The sequence below is a fragment of the Cherax quadricarinatus genome, unplaced genomic scaffold (genome assembly GCF_038502225.1).
Source record: "Cherax quadricarinatus isolate ZL_2023a unplaced genomic scaffold, ASM3850222v1 Contig3274, whole genome shotgun sequence".
NCBI lineage: Eukaryota > Metazoa > Arthropoda > Malacostraca > Decapoda > Parastacidae > Cherax > Cherax quadricarinatus.
In genome coordinates, this window is record NW_027198300.1 from 1 (window position 1) to 23435 (window position 23435).

Here is a 23435-nt window from a genome sequence, read left to right on the forward strand (position 1 = left end):
TTCTTGTCACCTGAGCGTCTCATATAGTTGTCACCTGAGCCATAGGGAAGCCATGAGGGTGGTCAGGAGGAAGATGAGGGTGGGCGTGGGCGCGTGGGCATGACTGACGTAGAACCCATGACACTGGGATGGTTGGAGGGCGCGGGTCCGGTTTTTGGAGTCTGTCACAGCTACACAGACACGGTACCTGTAAGGTGCTGAAGTTAGAATCACTGTTGACACGGCTCCGTTGCAGAAGACGAGGAATTAGACACATGTGCAACATCTGAGTATCTTTACACGTAGACGTTTCGCCATCCAGTGGCTTTATCAGTACATAGGTATAATCTAAAGACTAGACATATTTACAAAAACCAGTGGAAGACAAGATAATCAGTCCCTCAGTCTTGCAGACCAATACACATAAGACAGTGGAAGATAAGGTAATCAGTCCCTCAGTCTTGCAGATCTATATACATAAGACAGTGGAAGACAAGGTAATCAGTCCCTCAGTCTTGCAGACCTATATACATAAGACAGTGGAAGACAAGGTAATCAGTCCCTCAGTATTGCTGAACTCTTCTCCAGGCTAAGGGACTGACAACCTTGTTCCAGACCATGTAGCTGAACTCTTCTACAGGCTAAGGGACTGACAACTTTGTTCCAGACCATGGCACTGAACTGTTCTCCAGGCTGAGGGACTGACCACCTCAAATACTTTTTCTCCAAGGTTGATAGACTGATTACATCACCTTCACTGCCACATCTGCTGTCATTGTGTTTGACTGAAGAATCCTACTGTAGATAAGACACATAGGCAACTTTATTCCGAAACGTTTCGCCTACACAGTAGGCTTTTTCAGTCGAGTACAGAAAGTAGGCAGGAGCATTAGAGATGTGAAGACAATGTAATCAGTCCATCACCCTTGAAGTCGTAGATTTGAGGTTGTCAGTCCCTCAGCCTGGAGAAGTTCTGTTCCAAAGTCTGGAACTAACTGAAGATCAAGCACGAACGAACGAAAGTTCAGATAAGATCCCAGATGGGATGAGCGGGGAAGACGGGACAGATGAAGAATAGTGCTGGAGAGGAGTGTTCTTAGTCGTAGAAATAGAGCCAGGGCTTAACCCAGCAGCGAAGGCGATCGTGGGACAGATATTGAGAAGAGAAATTCAGGCTCTTCTGTTGGGACTCCGGTGGGGTGAGCGGGGAGGAAGGGACATGCGACGTTTAGCGCTAGAAAGGAGTGTAGAACTGGGCCATGTCTTAACCCAAAAGCTAAGGCGAACGTGGGTCAGAGAATGGTACCTGTCAGAGAAGGTACCTGTCATAGAATCCAAGGTTATTTGTAAATAGGGTTAGGAGCAGGATCATGCAAGGAGTAGAAAAGGTTTTGTTGGTTTGTGGGTCTGCGAATGTCTTCGTCAAGGAGAGAGGTCTAGTAGTCAAGTCGTGTCTCAAGTTTGTCTATCTGTCTGTCACTGAGCGTCTTCCAGTACAGATTCAGCGCAGGGATGTCTTATTGGGTATGGAGAGACTCGCTTGTGGCGAAGTCCTCCCATCTGACATCAAGCACCCAGCGCAGCGCCTTGTTCTGGACACGCTGCAGTTTAAGTAAGTTTGTTTTTGCTGCAAGAGAGAGAGCTAGAGGAGAGTAAGTTATCAGAGGACATATTAGGGATTTGTAGAGGTGTAGTTTGGTGCGTTGAGAGGCATGTTTCAGTTTGTAGAGGCCCGCAAGGGCCTTACTAGCTATTGCATGCCTTGAGTGAATGTGTCCGTGTAAACGAAGAAGGTAGTCAAGATTAACGCCAAGGACAGTGACAGATTGTGTGATGGGGATGTAAGTGCGGGTGTCAGCTGTGCTGAGATCGACAGGTAATGGAGGATCACGTTTCCTGTAGTTAAAATACGTAATGCTGGATTTAGCTGCATTGGTTTTGATCCTCCATTTTTGTTCCCAGATGGCTATCCTGTCGACCTCATTTTGTGTTTTGTGTGTGAGTGTATCTATATTGGCATGAGTGATAAGTTGTGTAATGTCGTCTGCATAGGCTAGTGTGATGGAGTTGTGGTATACAGGTGTTGGAATGTCGTTAGTGTATAAAATGTAGAGGGTAGGGGAGAGGACAGATCCCTGGGGTACTCCGGCATTTAGTGTGAAGTAGTCAGAGTAACAGCCTTGGAATTTTATTCTCATGGTACGGCCGTCTAGGAAGTTGCTGAGGAGTTTACGAGTAGTGAGAAGCAGGTTGAAGTTAGTGCAGAGTTTGTACTTGAGCCCTTCGTACCAGACAGTGTCAAAGGCTTTTTCGACGTCTTTTGCAACCAGGGCTGTCCTGTTTCTTTGTTTTGTGTAGATGTGGATGTAGTTGAGAATGATGTTAATGGCACCTTGTGTGGATCTGTGTTCTGAAGCCAAACTGGTCATCAGAAAGTAGAGAGTTGTGTTCCAGGTATCTGCGAAGGCGATGGTTGATGAGTTTTTCAAAGAGTTTTCCTAAAGTTTCGAGGAGGCTGATAGGGCGATAATTTCTAGGGTCAGAGTGGTCTTTATTGGGTTTAGGAAGGAGGATAGTAGTAGCAGCTTTGAAGAGGGAAGGGAAGTATCCAGAGGCAAGGGAGGCATTGAGGAGGTTTGTATAGGCAGTAATGATAGAGTCAGGAAGGTGTTTCAGGATAATATGGTTTAGGCCAGAGGCACCAGGGGCCTTGGGAGGAAGATGTCTGAGGAGAGTTTTAACGTCTGTGTTGGTGAAAGGAGTGTCAAGTTCTTGGGAGGAGGTAAGAGAGTCCAGATGGATGTGGCTGTCTGGTGTTGTTTTGTATGTGTGTGTAGTGTTCCAGTGTTCTATGTTCTGAATGTGATGGATAGTGTTAGGGTGGGGTGGGTGAGGGTGGAAGATGTTTTCCCAGATGTGTTTGAAGATGTTAGTAGCAGCCTGCGGGTCTGAGATGTGTGTGTTGTTGTGGGTGATGTACACAATACACAAATAACCCGCACATAAAAGACAGAAGCTTACGACGACGTTTCGGTCCGACTTGGACCATTGATGTGTGATGGGTGATGTGTTTGATTTTGTTGGTGGGAGTGGTGCCTCTGATTTTTTTGATAAAGTTCCAGAAGGCTTTGGTATTTTTGATATGCTGTTTGTCCGCTTGTAGTATGAGCTGTGACCAGTGATTGTTGTGGTCTTGGTCTAGACTGTGTAGTATGTTGTTTCTGAGGTAAGTGAGATCTAATCGGACTTGATTAAATCTGTGTGTTGTAGAGGAAGCGGTTGTTCTGATTGAGGGTTCGAAGGAATAACGAGTGGTGTGGGTTTTCTTTGGTATTGCGGTGTTGGCTGCTTGTGTAATGGTGTCCTGGATGAGAGCAAGTTGAGTGTCAGTGTCAGAGATAGGTTTGTTGTTGTAGTCATAGGTGAGGTTAATATTGTCTATGTGTTGTTTGAAGGCATCCCAGTCAGCGTTCTTGTAGGAGAAGGAAGGTGTGGTTGGAATGAGGATAGGGTTGGAGGAGATGTGTAAGATGACGGGAATGTGATCAGAGTCTATGATAGGGCCAGGTGATATGCATAGTGTTTAAAGAGAGAGCTGGCTCAGTTTGCCAGATTGATGTCAGGTTTGCCTTGGCCAGTGTGGTTGTAGAAGGTGTTGAAGTCTGGGCCGAGGTGAGCTAGGTGTTTGTGGTTTGTGAAGTTGAGTAATTGCTGACCAAGTTGGTTGTTACTGGTGTGATGAAAGGTGGTGTGTCTGGCATTCATATCAGCTAGATGAAGATTGAGACACTTATGCAGCATTTTTTATTATTAACACATTGGCCGATTCCCACCAAGGCAGGGTGGCCCGAAAAAGAAAAACTTTCACCATCATTCACTCCATCACTGTCTTGCCAGAAGGGTGCTTTACACTACAGTTTTTAAACTGCAACATTAACACCCCTCCTTCAGAGTGCAGGCACTGTACTTCCCATCTCCAGGACTCAAGTCCGGCCTGCCAGTTTCCCTGAACCCCTTCATAAATGTTACTTTGCTCACACTCCAACAGCACGTCAAGTATTAAAAACTATTTGTCTCCATTCACTCCTATCAAACACGCTCACGCATGCCTGCTGGAAGTCCAAGCCCCTCGCACACAAAACCTCCTTTACCCCCTCCCTCCAACCTTTCCTAGGCCGACCCCTACCCCGCCTTCCTTCCACTACAGACTGATACACTCTTGAAGTTATTCTGTTTCGCTCCATTCTCTCCACATGTCCGAACCACCTCAACAACCCTTCCTCAGCCCTCTGGACAACAGTTTTGGTAATCCCGCACCTCCTCCTAACTTCCAAACTACGAATTTTCTGCATTATATTCACACCACACATTGCTCTCAGATATGACATCTCCACTGCCTCCAGCCTTCTCCTCGCTGCAACATTCATCACCCATGCTTCACACCCATATAAGAGCGTTGGTAAAACTATACTCTCATACATTCCCCTCTTTGCCTCCAAGGACAAAGTTCTTTGTCTCCACAGACTCCTAAGTGCACCACTCACCCTTTTCCCCTCATCAATTCTATGATTCACCTCATCTTTCATAGACCCATCCGCTGACACGTCCACTCCCAAATATCTAAATACATTCACCTCCTCCATACTCTCTCCCTCCAATCTGATATCCAATCTTTCATCACCTAATCTTTTTGTTATCCTCATAACCTTACTCTTTCCTGTATTCACTTTCAATTTTCTTCTTTTGCACACCCTACCAAATTCATCCACCAATCTCTGCAACTTCTCTTCAGAATCTCCCAAGAACACAGTGTCATCAGCAAAGAGCAACTGTGACAACTCCCACTTTATGTGTGATTCTTTATCTTTTAACTCCACGCCTCTTGCCAAGACCCTCGCATTTACTTCTCTTACAACCCCATCTATAAATATATTAAACAACCACGGTGACATCACACATCCTTGTCTAAGGCCTACTTTTACTGGGAAATAATTTCCCTCTTTCCTACATACTCTAACTTGAGCCTCACTATCCTCGTAAAAACTCTTCACTGCTTTCAGTAACCTACCTCCTACACCATACACCTGCAACACCTGCCACATTGCCCCCCTATCCACCCTGTCATACGCCTTTTCCAAATCTATAAATGCCACAAAGACCTCTTTAGCCTTATCTAAATACTGTTCACTTATATGTTTCACTGTAAACACCTGGTCCACACACCCCCTACCTTTCCTAAAGCCTCCTTGTTCATCTGCTATCCTATTCTCCGTCTTACTCTTAATTCTTTCAATAATAACTCTACCATACACTTTGCCAGGTACACTCAACAGACTTATCCCCCTATAATTTTTGCACTCTCTTTTATCCCCTTTGCCTTTATACAAAGGAACTATGCATGCTCTCTGCCAATCCCTAGGTACCTTACCCTCTTCCATACATTTATTAAATAATTGCACCAACCACTCCAAAACTATATCCCCACCTGCTTTTAACATTTCTATCTTTATCTCATCAATCCCGGCTGCCTTACCCCCTTTCATTTTACCTACTGCCTCACGAACTTCCCCCACACTCACAACTGGCTCTTCCTCACTCCTACAAGATGTTGTTCCTCCTTGCCCTATACATGAAATCACAGCTTCCCTATCTTCATCAACATTTAACAATTCCTCAAAATATTCCCTCCATCTTCCCAATACCTCTAACTCTCCATTTAATAACTCTCCTCTCCTATTTTTAACTGACAAATCCATTTGTTCTCTAGGCTTTCTTAACTTGTTAATCTCACTCCAAAACTTTTTCTTATTTTCAACAAAATTTGTTGATAACATCTCACCCACTCTCTCATTTGCTCTCTTTTTACATTGCTTCACCACTCTCTTAACCTCTCTCTTTTTCTCCATATACTCTTCCCTCCTTGCATCACTTCTACTTTGTAAAAACTTCTCATATGCTAACTTTTTCTCCCTTACTACTCTCTTTACATCATCATTCCACCAATCGCTCCTCTTCCCTCCCGCACCCAGTTTCCTGTAACCACAAACTTCTGCTGAACACTTTAACACTACATTTTTAAACCTACCCCATACCTCTTCGACCCCATTGCCTATGCTCTCATTAGCCCATCTATCCTCCAATAGCTGTTTATATCTTACCCTAACTGCCTCCTCTTTTAGTTTATAAACCTTCACCTCTCTCTTCCCTGATGCTTCTATTCTCCTTGTATCCCATCTACCTTTTACTCTCAGTGTAGCTACAACTAGAAAGTGATCTGATATATCTGTGGCCCCTCTATAAACATGTACATCCTGAAGTCTACTCAACAGTCTTTTATCTACCAATACATAATCCAACAAACTACTGTCATTTCGCCCTACATCATATCTTGTATACTTATTTATCCTCTTTTTCTTAAAATATGTATTACCTATAACTAAACCCCTTTCTATACAAAGTTCAATCAAAGGGCTCCCATTATCATTTACACCTGGCACCCCAAACTTACCTACCACACCCTCTCTAAAAGTTTCTCCTACTTTAGCATTCAGGTCCCCTACCACAATTACTCTCTCACTTGGTTCAAAGGCTCCTATACATTCACTTAACATCTCCCAAAATCTCTCTCTCTCCTCTACATTCCTCTCTTCTCCAGGTGCATACACGCTTATTATGACCCACTTCTCGCATCCAACCTTTATTTTAATCCACATAATTCTTGAATTTACACATTCATATTCTCTTTTCTCCTTCCATAACTGATCATTCAACATTACTGCTACCCCTTCCTTTGCTCTAACTCTCTCAGATACTCCAGATTTAATCCCATTTATTTCCCCTACCCCCTTCAGCTTTGTTTCGCTTAGGGCCAGGACATCCAACTTCTTTTCATTCATAACATCAGCAATCATCTGTTTCTTGTCATCCGCACTACATCCACGCACATTTAAGCATCCCAGTTTTATAAAGTTTTTCTTCTTCTCTTTTTTAGTAAATGTCTACAGGAGAAGGGGTTACTAGCCCATTGCTCCCAGCATTTTAGTCGCCTCATACGACACGCATGGCTTGCGGAAGAAAGATTCTTTTCCACTTCCCCATGGACAATAGAAGAAATAAAGAGGAACAAGAGCTATTTAGAAAAAGGAGAAAAACCTAGATGTATGTATATATATATATGCATGTGCGTGTCTGTGAAGTGTGACTAAAATGTAAGTAGGAGTAGCAAAATATCCCTGTTATTTAGCGTGTTTATGAGACAGAAAAAGAAACCAGCAATCCTACCATCATGCAAAACAGTTACAGGTTTCTGTTTCACAGTCATCTGGCAGGACGGTAGTACTTCCCTGGGTGGTTGCTGTCTACCAACCTACTACCTACCTGAATGGTTTGAAAAACCGACAAGTTGAAGATTGAGACACTTATGCAGCATATGGGAATCTTTATTCAGGAAACGTTTTGCCACACAGTGGCTTCATCAGTCCAATACAAAGAGGAAGGCATAAGGAGAGGAGGAGTATGAGGTAATCTAACCTAACCGTAGTGACCTACCTGCCTCTCGATAACCTAACCGTAGTGACCTACCTGCTTCTCGATAACCTAACCGTAGTGACCTTCCTGCCTCTCGATAACCTAACCGTAGTGACCTTCCTGCTTCTTGATAACCTAACCGTAGTGACCTTCCTGCCTCTCGATAACCTAACCGTAGTGACCTGCCTGCTTCTCGATAACCTAACCATAGTGACCTACCTGCCTCTCGATAACCTAACCGTAGTGACCTTCCTGCTTCTTGATAACCTAACCGTAGTGACCTACCTGCCTCTCGATAACCTAACCGTAGTGACCTTCCTGCTTCTTGATAACCTAACCGTAGTGACCTACCTGCCTCTCGATAACCTAACCGTAGTGACCTACCTGCTTCTCGATAACCTAACCGTAGTGACCTACCTGCTTCTCGATAATCTAACCGTAGTGACCTACCTGCTTCTCGATAACCTAACCGTAGTGACCTACCTGCTTCTCGATAACCTAACTGTAGTGACCTACCTGCTTCTCGATAACCTAACCGTAGTGACCTACCTGCTTCTCGATAACCTAACCGTAGTGACCTACCTGCTTTTCGATAACCTAACCGTAGTGACCTACCTGCCTCTCGATAACCTAACCGTAGTGACCTACCTGCTTCTCAATAACCTAACCATAGTGACCTACCTGCTTCTCGATAACCTAACAGTAGTGACCTACCTGCCTCTCGATAACCTAACCGTAGTGACCTTCCTGCTTCTTGATAACCTAACCGTAGTGACCTACCTGCCTCTCGATATCTTAACCGTAGTGACCTACCTGCTTCTCAATAACCTAACCATAGTGACCTACCTGCTTCTCGATAACCTAACAGTAGTGACCTACCTGCTTCTCGATAACCTAACTGTAGTGACCTACCTGCTTCTCAATAACCTAACCATAGTGACCTACCTGCTTCTCGATAACCTAACAGTAGTGACCTACCTGCTTCTCAATAACCTAACCATAGTGACCTACCTGCTTCTCAATAACCTAACCGTAGTGACCTACCTGCCTCTCAGTAACCAAACCATAGTGACCTACCTGCCTCTCGAAAACCTAACCGTAGTGACCTACCTGCCTCTCAGTAACCAAACCATAGTGACCTACCTGCCTCTCGAAAACCTAACTGTAGCGACCTACCTACCTCTCAGTAATGTAACTGTAGCAACCTACCTGCCTCTCAGTAACCTAACTGTAGTGACCTACCTGCCTCTCAGTAACCTAACTGTAGTGACCTACCTGCCTCTCAGAAACCTAACCGTAGTGACCTACCTGCTTCTCGATAACCTAACTGTAGTGACCTACCTGCTTCTCGATAACTTAACCGTAGTGACCTACCTGCTTCTCGATAACCTAACTGTAGTGACCTACCTGCTTCTTGATAACCTAACCATAGTGACCTACCTGCTTCTCGATAACCTAACCGTAGTGACCTACCTGCCTCTCGATAACCTAACAGTAGTGACCTACCTGCTTCTTGATAACCTAACCATAGTGACCTACCTGCCTCTCGATAACCTAACCGTAGTGACCTACCTGCCTCTCGATAACCTAACAGTAGTGACCTACCTGCTTCTTGATAACCTAACCGTAGTGACCTACCTGCCTCTCGATAACCTAACAGTAGTGACCTACCTGCTTCTTGATAACCTAACCGTAGTGACCTACCTGCCTCTCGATAACCTAACAGTAGTGACCTACCTGCTTCTTGATAACCTAACCGTAGTGACTTACCTGCCTCTCGATAACCTAACAGTAGTGACCTACCTTCTTCTTGATAACCTAACCATAGTGACCTACCTGCCTCTCGATAACCTAACCGTAGTGACCTACCTGCCTCTCGATAACCTAACAGTAGTGACCTACCTGCTTCTTGATAACCTAACCGTAGTGACCTACCTGCCTCTCGATAACCTAACCGTAGTGACCTACCTGCTTCTCGATAACCTAACCGTAGTGACCTTCCTGCCTCTCGATAACCTAACCGTAGTGACCTTCCTGCTTCTTGATAACCTAACCGTAGTGACCTACCTGCCTCTCGATAACCTAACCGTAGTGACCTTCCTGCTTCTTGATAACCTAACCGTAGTGACCTACCTGCCTCTCGATAACCTAACCGTAGTGACCTACCTGCTTCTCGATAACCTAACCGTAGTGACCTACCTGCTTCTCGATAACCTAACCGTAGTGACCTACCTGCTTCTCGATAACCTAACCGTAGTGACCTACCTGCTTCTCGATAACCTAACTGTAGTGACCTACCTGCTTCTCGATAACCTAACCGTAGTGACCTACCTGCTTTTCGATAACCTAACCGTAGTGACCTACCTGCCTCTCGATAACCTAACCGTAGTGACCTACCTGCTTCTCAATAACCTAACCATAGTGACCTACCTGCTTCTCGATAACCTAACAGTAGTGACCTACCTGCCTCTCGATAACCTAACCGTAGTGACCTTCCTGCTTCTTGATAACCTAACCGTAGTGACCTACCTGCCTCTCGATAACTTAACCGTAGTGACCTACCTGCTTCTCAATAACCTAACCATAGTGACCTACCTGCTTCTCGATAACCTAACAGTAGTGACCTACCTGCTTCTCGATAACCTAACTGTAGTGACCTACCTGCTTCTCAATAACCTAACCATAGTGACCTACCTGCTTCTCGATAACCTAACAGTAGTGACCTACCTGCTTCTCAATAACCTAACCATAGTGACCTACCTGCTTCTCAATAACCTAACCGTAGTGACCTACCTGCCTCTCAGTAACCAAACCATAGTGACCTACCTGCCTCTCGAAAACCTAACCGTAGTGACCTACCTGCCTCTCAGTAACCAAACCATAGTGACCTACCTGCCTCTCGAAAACCTAACTGTAGCGACCTACCTACCTCTCAGTAATGTAACTGTAGCAACCTACCTGCCTCTCAGTAACCTAACTGTAGTGACCTACCTGCCTCTCAGTAACCTAACTGTAGTGACCTACCTGCCTCTCAGAAACCTAACCGTAGTGACCTACCTGCCTCTCAGTAACCTAACCATAGTGACCTACCTGCCTCTCAGTAACCTAACTGTAGTGACCTACCTGCCTCTCAGTAACCTAACCATAGTGACCTACCTGCCTCTCGATAACCTAACCGTAGTGACCTACCTGCCTCTCAGTAACCTAACCGTAGTGACCTACCTGCCTCTAGATAACCTAACCATAGTGACCTACCTGCCACTCGATAACCTACCCATAGTGACCTACCTGCCTCTCGATAACCTAACCGTAGTGACCTACCTGCCTCTCAGAAACCTAACCATAGTGACCTACCTGCCTCTCAGTAACCTAACCATAGTGACCTACCTGCCTCTCAGTAACCTAACCATAGTGACTTACCTGCCTCTCAGTAACCTAACCGTAGTGACCTACCTGCCTCTCAGTAACCTAACCATAGTGACTTACCTGCCACTCAGTAACCTAACCGTAGTGACCTACCTGCCTCTCGATAACCTAACCGTAGTGACCTACCTCCCTATCAATAACCTAACCGTAGTGACCTACCTTCCTCTCAATAACCTAACTGTAGCGACCTACCTGCCTCTCAGTAACCTAACTGTAGCAACCTACCTGCCTCTCAATAACCTAACTGTAGTGACCTACCTCCCTCTCAATAACCTAACTGTAGCGACCTACCTGTCTCTCAATAACCTAACTGTAGCGACCTACCTGCCTCTCAATAACCTAACCGTAGTGACCTACCTGTCTCTCGATAACCTAACTGTAGTGACCTACCTGCCTCTCGATAACCTAACTGTAGCGACCTATCTGCCTCTCGATAACCTAACTGTAGCGACCTACCTACCTATCAGTAATGTAACTGTAGCAACCTACCTGCCTCTCAGTAACCTAACTGTAGTGACCTACCTGCCTCTCAGTAACCTAACTGTAGTGACCTTCCTGCCTCTCAGAAACCTAACCGTAGTGACCTACCTGCCTCTCAGTAACCTAACCATAGTGACCTACCTGCCTCTCAGTAACCTAACTGTAGTGACCTACCTGCCTCTCAGTAACCTAACCATAGTGACCTACCTGCCTCTCGATAACCTAACCGTAGTGACCTACCTGCCTCTCAGTAACCTAACCGTAGTGACCTACCTGCCTCTCGATAACCTAACCGTAGTGACCTACCTGCCACTCGATAACCTACCCATAGTGACTTACCTGCCTCTCGATAACCTAACCGTAGTGACCTACCTGCCTCTCAGAAACCTAACCATAGTGACCTACCTGCCTCTCAGTAACCTAACCATAGTGACCTACCTGCCTCTCAGTAACCTAACCATAGTGTCTTACCAGCCTCTCAGTAACCTAACCGTAGTGACCTACCTGCCTCTCAGTAACCTAACCATAGTGACTTACCTGCCACTCAGTAACCTAACCATAGTGACCTACCTGCCTCTCGATAACCTAACCGTAGTGACCTACCTCCCTCTCAATAACCTAACCGTAGTGACCTACCTCCCTCTCAATAACCTAACTGTAGCGACCTACCTGCCTCTCAGTAACCTAACTGTAGCAACCTACCTGCCTCTCAATAACCTAACTGTAGTGACCTACCTCCCTCTCAATAACCTAACTGTAGCGACCTACCTGTCTCTCAATAACCTAACTGTAGCGACCTACCTGCCTCTCAATAACCTAACCGTAGTGACCTACCTGTCTCTCGATAACCTAACTGTAGTGACCTACCTGCCTCTCGATAACCTAGCTGTAGCGACCTACCTGCCTCTCGATAACCTAACTGTAGCAACCTACCTGCCTCTCGATAACCTAACCGTAGCAACCTACCTGCCTCTCGATAACCTAACCGTAGCGACCTAGCTGCCTCTCGATAACCTAACCGTAGCGACCTAGCTGCCTCTCGATAACCTAACCGTGGCGACCTACCTGCCTCTCGATAACCTAACCGTGGCGACCTACCTGCCTATCAATAACCTAACCGTGGCGACCTACCTGCCTATCAATAACCTAACCGTGGCGACCTACCTGCCTCTCGATACATCCGGGAAGAAACCGCGACGCTGCGTGTAGGAGAACGGCCGTTGGGCGACCTCTTTACCAGAGCTCATGTTGTAGACCATCACCTTGAAACCGCCGACGTCTTCTCTGGTGGTCACGTACCACGACACGTCCAGCCGATCCATCTCGTCCGGGTTCTCTCCCAGCAGTCTGAACCTCACGTCAGGGTTCACCTAAAGAAATATTTGATTTTAGATTTTGTCGACGAAGCGAGTGGTTTATTGTGTCCAATGTTCACCCACCAGTAAAGTAGGTACCTGGGAGTTAGTCATTATAACATTAATTTTTGTTTTCTACAAGTACATGTACAAGGAATACAAGTACATGTACAAGGTATACCAGTACATGTACAAGGTATACAAGTACATGTACAAGGTATACAAGTACATGTACAAGGTATACAAGTACATGTACAAGGTATACAAGTACATGTACAAGGTATACAAGTACATGTACAAGGTATACAAGTACATGTGCAAGGTATATAAGTACATGTACAAGGTATACAAGTACATGTACAAGGTATACAAGTACATGTACAAGGTATACAAGTACATGTACAAGGTATACAAGTACATGTACAAGGTATACAAGTACATGTACAAGGTATACAAGTACATGTACAAGGTATACAAGTACATGTACAAGGTATACAAGTACATGTACAAGGTATACAAGTACATGTACAAGGTATACAAGTACATGTGCAAGGTATATAAGTACATGTACAAGGTATACAAGTACATGTACAAGGTATACAAGTACATGTACAAGGTATACAAGTACATGTACAAGGTATACAAGTACATGTACAAGGTATACAAGTACATGTACAAGGTATACAAGTACATGTACAAGGTATACAAGTACATGTACAAGGTATACAAGTACATGTGCAAGGTATATAAGTACATGTACAAGGTATACAAGTACATGTACAACGTATACAAGTACATGTACAAGGTATACAAGTACATGTACAAGGTATACAAGTACATGTACAAGGTATACAAGTACATGTACAAGGTATACAAGTACATGTACAAGGTATACAAGTACATGTGCAAGGTATATAAGTACATGTACAAGGTATACAAGTACATGTACAAGGTATACAAGTACATGTACAAGGTATACAAGTACATGTACAAGGTATACAAGTACATGTACAAGGTATACAAGTACATGTACAAGGTATACAAGTACATGTACAAGGTATACAAGTACATGTACAAGGTATACAAGTACATGTACAAGGTATACCAGTACATGTACAAGGTATACAAGTACGTGTACAAGGTATACAAGTACATGTACAAGGTATACAAGTACATGTACAAGGTATACAAGTACATGTACAAGGTATACAAGTACATGTACAAGGTATACAAGTACATGTGCAAGGTATATAAGTACATGTACAAGGTATATAAGTACATGTACAAGGTATACAAGTACATGTACAAGGTATACAGATCATAGCTGACATCAGTGACATACTAATATATAGAAAGTACCTTGTTATGCTGAACATTTCCCGCAAATTAGGTCAGTATTGTCCCAGGATGTGACCCACACCAGTCCACTAACACCCAGGATGTGACCCACACCAGTCCACTAACACCCAGGATGTGACCCACACCAGTCCACTAACACCCAGGATGTGACCCACACCAGTCCACTAACACCCAGGATGTGACCCACACCAGTCCACTAACACCCAGGATGTGACCCACACCAGTCCACTAACACCCAGGATGTGACCCACACCAGTCCACTAACACCCAGGATGTGACCCACACCAGTCCACTAACACCCAGGATGTGACCCACACCAGTCCACTAACACCCAGGATGCGACCCACACCAGTCCACTAACACCCAGGATGTGACCCACACCAGTCCACTAACACCCAGGATGTGACCCACACCAGTCCACTAACACCCAGGATGCGACCCACACCAGTCCACTAACACCCAGGATGTGACCCACAACAGTCCACTAACACCCAGGATGTGACCCACACCAGTCCACTAACACCCAGGATGTGACCCACACCAGTCCACTAACACCCAGGATGTGACCCACACCAGTCCACTAACACCCAGGATGCGACCCACACCAGTCCACTAACACCCAGGATGTGACCCACACCAGTCCACTAACACCCAGGATGCGACCCACACCAGTCCACTAACACCCAGGATGCGACCAACACTAGTCCACTAACACCCAGGATGCGACCCACACCAGTCCACTAACACCCAGGATGCAACCAACACTAGTCCACTAACACCCAGGATGCGACCCACACCAGTCTACTAGCACCCAGGATGTGACCCACACCAGTCCACTAACACCCAGGATGCGACCCACACCAGTCTACTAACACCCAGGTACCTATTTTACTGATGGATGAACATGGGCAGCAGGTGTCTTGTGGAAACACATTCTAATATTTCCACCCGTACCGGGGATCGATCCCCGGACCTCAGTGTAAGCTGAGTGTGCTACCAATCTAGTTACAGGAGCTCTGTAACAGGCAATTATAACAGGATAACAGCTTTTAATTTGTAAATTGATCTGTTTAACTAATTTAGTAGTGATATACTGAACTGTGTAACCAACGTTAGCGTCTGTATAAAGAGCTATGATAACTGACCAGTTGATAAGACACATAGGCAACAGTTAGGCAACTTTATTCCGAAACGTTTCGCCTGCACAGTAGGCTTCTTCAGTCGAGTACAGAAAGTAGGCAGGAGCGGTAGAGATGTGAAGACGATGTAATCAGTCCATCACCCTTGAAGTCGTAGATATAAGGTTGTCAGTCCCTCAGCCTGGAGAAGTTCAGTTCCATTGTCTGGAACTAACTGAAGATCAAGCTGAGGGACTGACAACCTCAAATCTACGACTTCAAGGGTGATGGACTGATTACATCGTCTTCACATCTCTACTGCTCCTGCCTACTTTCTGTACTCGACTGAAGAAGCCTACTGTGTAGGCGAAACGTTTCGGAATAAAGTTGCCTAACTGTTGCCTATGTGTCTTACCTACCAACCTGTCGGTATTGTATACCATTTTGATATTCAACTTCTTCAGTAGCTCGATCGCTGGCGCACTCAGCTCACACACTGAAGTCCGGGGATCGAATCCCCGGTATGGCTGGAAAACATTAGGACGTGTTTCCTTAATACAACTGTTGTCCATGTTCACCTAGCAGTAAAATGGGTACCTGGGTGTTAGTGGACTGGTGTAGGTCGCATCCTGGGTGTTAGTGGACTGGTGTGGGTCACATCCTGGGTGTTAGTGTGTCAGCATAGTTGCTGAATCCCCTTACATGTGTTGTATATGAAAGTTAAGACACATATTGTCGGTATTTTATACCTTTCTTGCACAACATGTGTTGTATAGATTAACTGAGCATTATAGTACCATCCATGTGCTTTATATAGAAGATCCCTAAGCCTAGTGACTGTGATGTCACGGGATGCGCATGTGTACATGAGTACCTCTGAAACGGCCTCACTCGATGGATAGAGATAGACAGGCAAGCAGGCAGAGGCCTGGGCTCCCATCCACAGTCTGACAATATATATCGTTACCATCCAACTAGTGTGTCTACCTTCAACCCTCAAATCTCCTACCGAACCCCACACGACAATTTGGTGACAGCGGTGTGGGCGTAAAATTGATAATTACGCCGATGTATGGAGATTTCTTTCGACCAGTAAGACGGCCATTTCGTGTCGCCAGTAGGCCGATCTAGCCAGCCAGCTACCTCAGCCAGCTACCCCAACCAAGCGTCTACCAGCCACTTCATTATTCACTGGTCAGTCTCTTTGTATTAGTGTTTATCTGCTTATTTGCATCACTCCCGATGGGTTGACCCGAGTTTGCAAAATAAGCCAGTAGACAGTCTGTGGTGGGGGAGTCAGAACAACCCAGTCAGCCCAAGCCTTACACCATCCAGCCTTTGCCTGCCAAGCCAGCTTTCCACCCCTGCTGTGCTCATCGTGAGAAGTTATCAAGCCATTCTGTGTGAAGGGTTAAGATAAGCCAGCCAGCAACTAACCCAGGTGTCTTACCCCAGTACTCAAGGAAGCCACGTGGGTACAGTCTTCCTCATCGCTTGTGCTTCAAGCTCCAAGCCTTTCTGAGTGCTCTTTTTCATCCCTGTGGTGTTGTGCTATTTCGTAGGTCTGTTTTAAGCCAGCCGGCTTAGAATTATCTTCTCGCCAGTGAGGGTGTCCCCAGTGAGGCTTACGCCATTCATCCCATAGGCCTAGTTACCACGCGGTCTCGCCACCGCCCAGCCCCAGCCCTGCTTCAGCCCACTCACCCAACCACTACCACTGTGTTTTGGTACTCTTACTACGGGTTCTAGCACCATATTTTAAGGACCACATAGGGGGTCAAGAGCTAGAGTGTGTCTTCGTCAGTGGCGCCGCCGTTGAAAGCCTCCTGTGTGAAGTCCATCGTCGATGTAAGCGCAAATTCTAGGATCACGTGTGGACAGTAGCCAGCCACGAGACGATAGCCTCCATCCTCCAACCTTCCACCATCTACTTAATTCTTCATCAAGTCGTTACAGTGATAGTATTTTTCATAGAGACATTTGTGAGTGTTGAGACATTTCTTTTTTGTATTCCATTGATTTTTTTTTTCTTAGTGACATTCAGTGACTCTCGATTAGACTCAGTATTTATTACATACTGCTTGCAATAATTTTTTTATCTTCTTAATTCAGTGTTAATTTCTGTGCATTATCTTATGTCTGTTGTGTTGTGTTTCTTTTTTTTATACACTTGAAGTAAGTACCTTAGTGTTTTCCTTTGTTGTGTGTGCAACATGTGAGCAGTATATAATTGTGTTTCCACTTCACAATCATCTTGTGTTTACAGTATTAAGAACATAAGAATGTAGGAACACTGCAGAAGGAACATTAAAATGGTATAAAATACCGACAGGTTGTTAGGTAAGACACATATGCAACAGTTAGGTATCTTTATTTCGAAACGTTTCGCCTACACAGTAGGCTTCTTCAGTCGAGTACAGAAAAGTTGATAGAAGCAGAAGATACTTGAAGACGATGAGGGACTGACCACCTCAAAACTTTAAGGGTGATGGACTGATTACATCGTCTTCAAGTATCTTCTGCTTCTATCAACTTTTCTGTACTTGACTGAAGAAGCCTACTGTGTAGGCGAAACGTTTCGTAATAAAGATACCTAACTGTTGCATATGTGTCTTACCTAACAACTTGTTCAAACCTTTTTGTTCTGCGTTTTTGCATCTATTATTTTTATATTTCATTGAACAAATTCACTCTTAGTGCAATTTTTAAGTTCTTCTTTTAAAGTAAATCATTCTTTGTTGTTCAGTAAGTGTTGCTTAAGTTGCAGTTAATAGTTAAAGTGTTCACTCAGTTCATTCCTTGATATATTTTCTTTTCTTGTAAACTGTATTTTCTTGTGTTGTAATTTTTTTTATTATTGCACATTGACTCATTTTGCAATAATTATTGTGCAAATATTGTGTTGCCATTAAAATTTTTCTTGCAGAAATTTTAAGTAGTGTTGTGCAGTACTTTTGATTAGCAATTGTTATTTGCAGTATTGCTACATTTATTTCAGTGCAGTTTCTTATGCTCTGTTCTGTGAATAATATTTTATTCTTTCTGTGCCATTTTATTTTATTTTTAGTGAATTGTTTTCCCAGTTTGTCTTAATTTTGCACAAGATTTATTGAGTCCAATTTAACATTATTGATTGATTTAATCATTTGTTGTTGAATTTCTCTTTTGCATTGAGAGTAAAGACAACTCACTGTGCCATTCATTCAATTTAAAGTAAAGCTGAACAAATTAGATTTGAGTAAAGTACAATTTTTCTTGATTTTCAAGTGTTGTTTATTCAGTTGAGTATTTTCTTGTGTGAGTTTCCTTGTTTAAAGTGTGACCTGTCAATTTTTATTTACTTATGCAGAATAGTTAAGCATTTTCTTCCCATTTAAGCTTATTGTGTTAATTATTCTCTTTATTTTCTTGCCTTTATGTCCTTGAGTAAGTTCACTGAGAAGATGTCCCAGTCACTTTTGAATGTTCACTTAGTGTATCATGCCAGTCGAAGTCAATATGAATCAGTCCACAGTACTAACATTCCCTTACTGACTGAAAGACAATACCTAGCCCTTGAGCAATGTGTTTGTTCTCACAGCTTGTATCTGAGATTTGTTAAATTGCTGCGAAATGTGAAGTTCAGATTAAGTTCCTATAGATTCGTTCATTACTTATTAACGTAGCCGAGAGGTCAGGCACTAGTAATACTGTCACTCCTGTCTGGACTCCAGCCACAATATTGTGCACGCAGGATAGTGTACAGTTACCTTGGGTTTCAGAGGAACCTCAGACAACCCTGGGTGCTGAGACTACTATCGCTGCGATGGCGACTTGTTCAAGTACTCGTTCCTTCCCAGGGGACGCTTTGAGAAGAACTTTACTTGCAGTGAGTTATGCTATCTCTTGCTGACGCCACAAGCCGTTGCAGAAAGACGTTTCTGTGGCTAGTGTGTTCACTTGAGTGTTGTTGTTGTCCTTTGTGTTCCAGATGGTGATCCTATCCTAGTTGATAGTAATTCGTGCAATGTAAGAAGTTATTTCTCGAGTAACTTTCACATGTTGTTAACGTTTGTAAGTGAAGTTTCCTTATAGTTGATACCTCGTGTCACTGTGTGTGACTCAGATTGAATATCTGTATTGTTGACCGTGTTCATTTCTTTTCTCCTGTGCTTGCAGTTTGAGATAGTAGATTCGTTCTCCCTTGCTCATATTGCGTGTTATAACGTTATTTTTTTTTCAACCGGGGAGAGTCATCCACTCCACCGAGTTTGTTCATTCCTCCAGTAAGAAAGAACCGATCCCTTGTGTTCTGGTGATTCGATTCCTGGTCCAGGAAGATCTTATTCTGACTGTGAAGCCACCAGCACCCATTAGTGACTTTGTAATGAGCCAAGAATTACTGTATCGAATAGTCGAGTTGAGTACTCCTAGCAGAAGAGTTAGTAATTCCACAGTCACTAGTGAATGTAGCTGTATCTTTTGTAGATACTCGTTCAGATCGTCCATGTAGCTGTATCTTTTGTAGATACTCGTCAGATCTCCCGCCATTGCAGAGGAATTCGATCCTCCCAGAGTTGATAACCATTCTGCATATGTAAACCTCACCCTCGCAGAATTGGGTTTAAATGTAAACAGCCTGTATAATTAGATGTCAAAGATGAATGAAACTGTCAACTGTGTGTCTTGTTATTAGCTGATCAGTTTGTCAGAAATTTTCGTGTTCACGTTCCCTCCGTATTCTGAGAATTTGACAGTAATGATCTGAGATTGCCTTTGCTGTTAATTTCACCTTGTATATATGTATATATATATATATATATATATATATATATATATATATATATATATATATATATATATATATATATATATATATATATATATATATATATATTTATTTATTCTTCCTCAGAATCCGTAGAGTGCGTGAATACTGATCGATCGATCAATTCCATCCATATTGTACAATGATTTGTTCTTATAAGTCGTAATGCATTACAATGAAACTCATGATGTTAACATCCATTATGATACCATCCATTAGTTCAAAGTTAAATACGTCTTTGTTATTGTATAGAATCAGCCCAGAACCACCACCTGCGTGTTCAGCCTATAGCATAGTAGTGTATGTCGAGACGACATACGTAACATGACCGAGCTGTCAGCATAGTTGCTGAATCCCCTTACATGTGTTGTATAGATTAACTGAGCATTATAGTACCATCCATGTGCCTTATATAGAAGATCCCTAAGCCTAGTGACTGTGACGTCACGGGATGCGCATGTGTACGTGAGTACCTCTGAAACGGCCTCACTCGATGGATAGAGATAGACAGGCAAGTAGGCAGAGGCCTGGGCTCCCATCCACAGTCTGACAATATATATCGTTACCATCCAACTAGTGTGTCTACCTTCAACCCTCAAATCTCCTACCGAACCCCACACGACAAGTGGACTGGTGTGGGTCGCATCCTGGGTGTTAGTGGACCGGTGTGGGTGGCATCCTGGGTGTTAGTGGACTGGTGTGGGTGGCATCCTGGGTGTTAGTGGACTGGTGTGGGTCACATCCTGGGTGTTAGTGGACTGGTGTGGTTCGCATCCTGGGTGTTAGTGGACTGGTGTGGGTCGCATCCTGGGTGTTAGTGGACTGGTGTGGTTCACATCCTGGGTGTTAGTGGACTGGTGTGGGTCGCATCCTGGGTCTTAGTGGACTGGTGTGAGTCACATCCTGGGTGTTAGTGGACTGGTGTGGGTCACATCCTGGGTGTTAGTGGACTGGTGTGGGTCACATCCTGGGTGTTAGTAGACTGGTGTGGGTCGCATCCTGGGTGTGGGTCGCATCCTGGGTGTTAGTGGACTGGTGTGGGTCACATCCTGGGTGTTAGTGGACTGGTGTGGGTCGCATCCTGGTTGTTAGTGGACTGGTGTGCGTCACATCCTGGGTGTTAGTGGATTGGTGTGGGTCACATCCTGGGTGTTAGTGGACTGTTGTGGGTGGCATCCTGGGTGTTAGTGGACTGGTGTGGGTCACATCCTGGGTGTTAGTGGACTGGTGTGAGTCACTTCCTGGGTGTTAGTGGACTGGTGTGGGTCGCATCCTGGTTAAGTTAGGTAAGGTTCGTCAGGAAACAGGACAAGTGTTTCCTGACACGGGTCTTAGTCATATGATGACTCGCAGTTTGAACTTTTGGTCATCCGACTGGGGCCTTCTACTGGCTTACCCTCCACCCTTTTAAAAGATAGAGAAGTATTTTCCCCCCTTTAAAAAGTATACCTGAAAGATGTCTTGGACACGACGATCGTCACTACAACGCAGTTCTTCCTCTGAGATAGCAGGGAGGGCGCGGCCAGCCAGGTGCAGCGGTGAGGCACACACTATATCTCTCCACCGCCAGGATCCCAACCACGTATCCAGCCATGCACGGACCCGGCGTAGCGAGCAGTCGCATACCACAGGGTTGTTGGTATACCTGCAAGATACACATATTGGTGCACAACACACTCACACACACACACACACACACACACACACACACACACACACACACACACACACACACACACACACACACACACACACACACACACACACACACACACACACACACACACACACACACACCAAGGGAAACAGAAATAATAGGAAGACCAAAACGAGTCCTTGGTTTACCCGAAGGTGTAGGGAGGCAAAAACTAAGTGCAACAGAGAATGGAAAAGGTACAGGAGGCATAGGACCCAGGAAAACAAGGAGATTAGTAGAAGAGCCAGAAACGAGTATGCACAGATAAGGAGGGAGGCCCAGCGACAGTATGAAAACGACATAGCATCGAAAGTCAAATCTGACCCGAAACTGCTGTATAGCCACATTAGGAGGAAGACAACAGTCAAGGACCAGGTGATAAGGCTGAGGAAAGAAGGTGGAGAACTCACAAGAAACGATCAAGAGGTATGTGAGGAGCTCAACACGAGATTTAAGGAAGTATTTACAGTAGAGACAGGAAGGACTCTGGGGGGACAGACCAGATGGGGACACCAGCAAGGAATACACCAACAAGTGTTGGACGACATACATACAGATGAGGAGGAGGTGAAGAAACTGCTAAGGGACATCGATACCTCAAAGGCAATGGGACCGGACAACATCTCCCCGTGGGTCCTTAGAGAGGGAGCAGATATGTTGTGTGTACCACTTACCACAATCTTCAACACATCCCTGGAAACTGGGCAACTACCTGAGGTATGGAAGACGGCAAATGTAGTTCCCATTTTTAAAAAAGGAGACAGAAAAGAGGCACTAAACTATAGACCTGTGTCATTGACATGTATAGTATGCAAAATTATGGAGAAGATTATCAGGAGGAGAGTGGTGGAGCACCTGGAACGGAACAAGAGTATAAATGCCAACCAGCACGGATTCACGGAAGGCAAATCCTGTGTCACAAACCTTCTGGAGTTTTATGATAAAATAACAGAAGTAAGACACGAGAGAGAGGGGTGGGTTGATTGCATCTTCTTGGACTGCAAGAAGGCCTTTGACACAGTTCCTCACAAGAGATTAGTGCAGAAGCTAGAGCATCAGGTGCATATAACAGGAAGGGCACTGCAATGGATCAGAGAATACCTGACAGGGAGGCAACAACGAGTCATGGTACGTAATGATGTATCACAGTGGGCACCTGTGACGAGCGGGGTCCCACAGGGGTCGGTCCTAGGACCAGTGTTATTTTTGGTATATGTGAACGACATGATGGAAGGGTTAGACTCAGAAGTGTCCCTGTTTGCAGATGATGTGAAGTTAATGAGGAGAATTAAATCTGATGAGGACCAGGCAGGACTTCAAAGAGACCTGGACAGACTGGACACCTGGTCCAGCAAATGGTTTCTCGAATTTAATCCTGCCAAATGCAAAGTCATGAAGATAGGGGAAGGGCACAGAAGACCACAGACAGAGTATAGGCTAGGTGGCCAAAGACTGCAAACCTCACTCAAGGAGAAAGATCTTGGGGTGAGTATAACACCGAGCATGTCTCCGGAAGCACACATCAATCAGATAACTGCTGCAGCATATGGGCGCCTGGCAAACCTGAGAACAGCATTCCGATACCTTAGTAAGGAATCGTTCAAGACACTGTACACCGTGTATGTCAGGCCCATACTGGAGTATGCAGCACCTGTTTGGAACCCGCACTTGATAAAGCACGTCAAGAA

General features: G+C 44.6%; 1 protein-coding gene across 1 annotated transcript in view; it reads right to left on the bottom strand.

The window, feature by feature from the left end:
* conv (convoluted) overlaps positions 1-23435 on the bottom strand; it is a 34366-nt gene continuing 10931 nt past the window's right edge. The window contains exons 4-6 of the mRNA XM_070081592.1: positions 21501-21696; positions 12577-12782; positions 1-187 (exon numbers count right to left, since the gene is read on the bottom strand). Of these exons, the coding sequence (XP_069937693.1) occupies positions 31-187; positions 12577-12782; positions 21501-21696 (559 nt within the window). The 3' untranslated portion in view covers positions 1-30. The remainder of the gene's footprint in view (positions 188-12576; positions 12783-21500; positions 21697-23435) is intronic.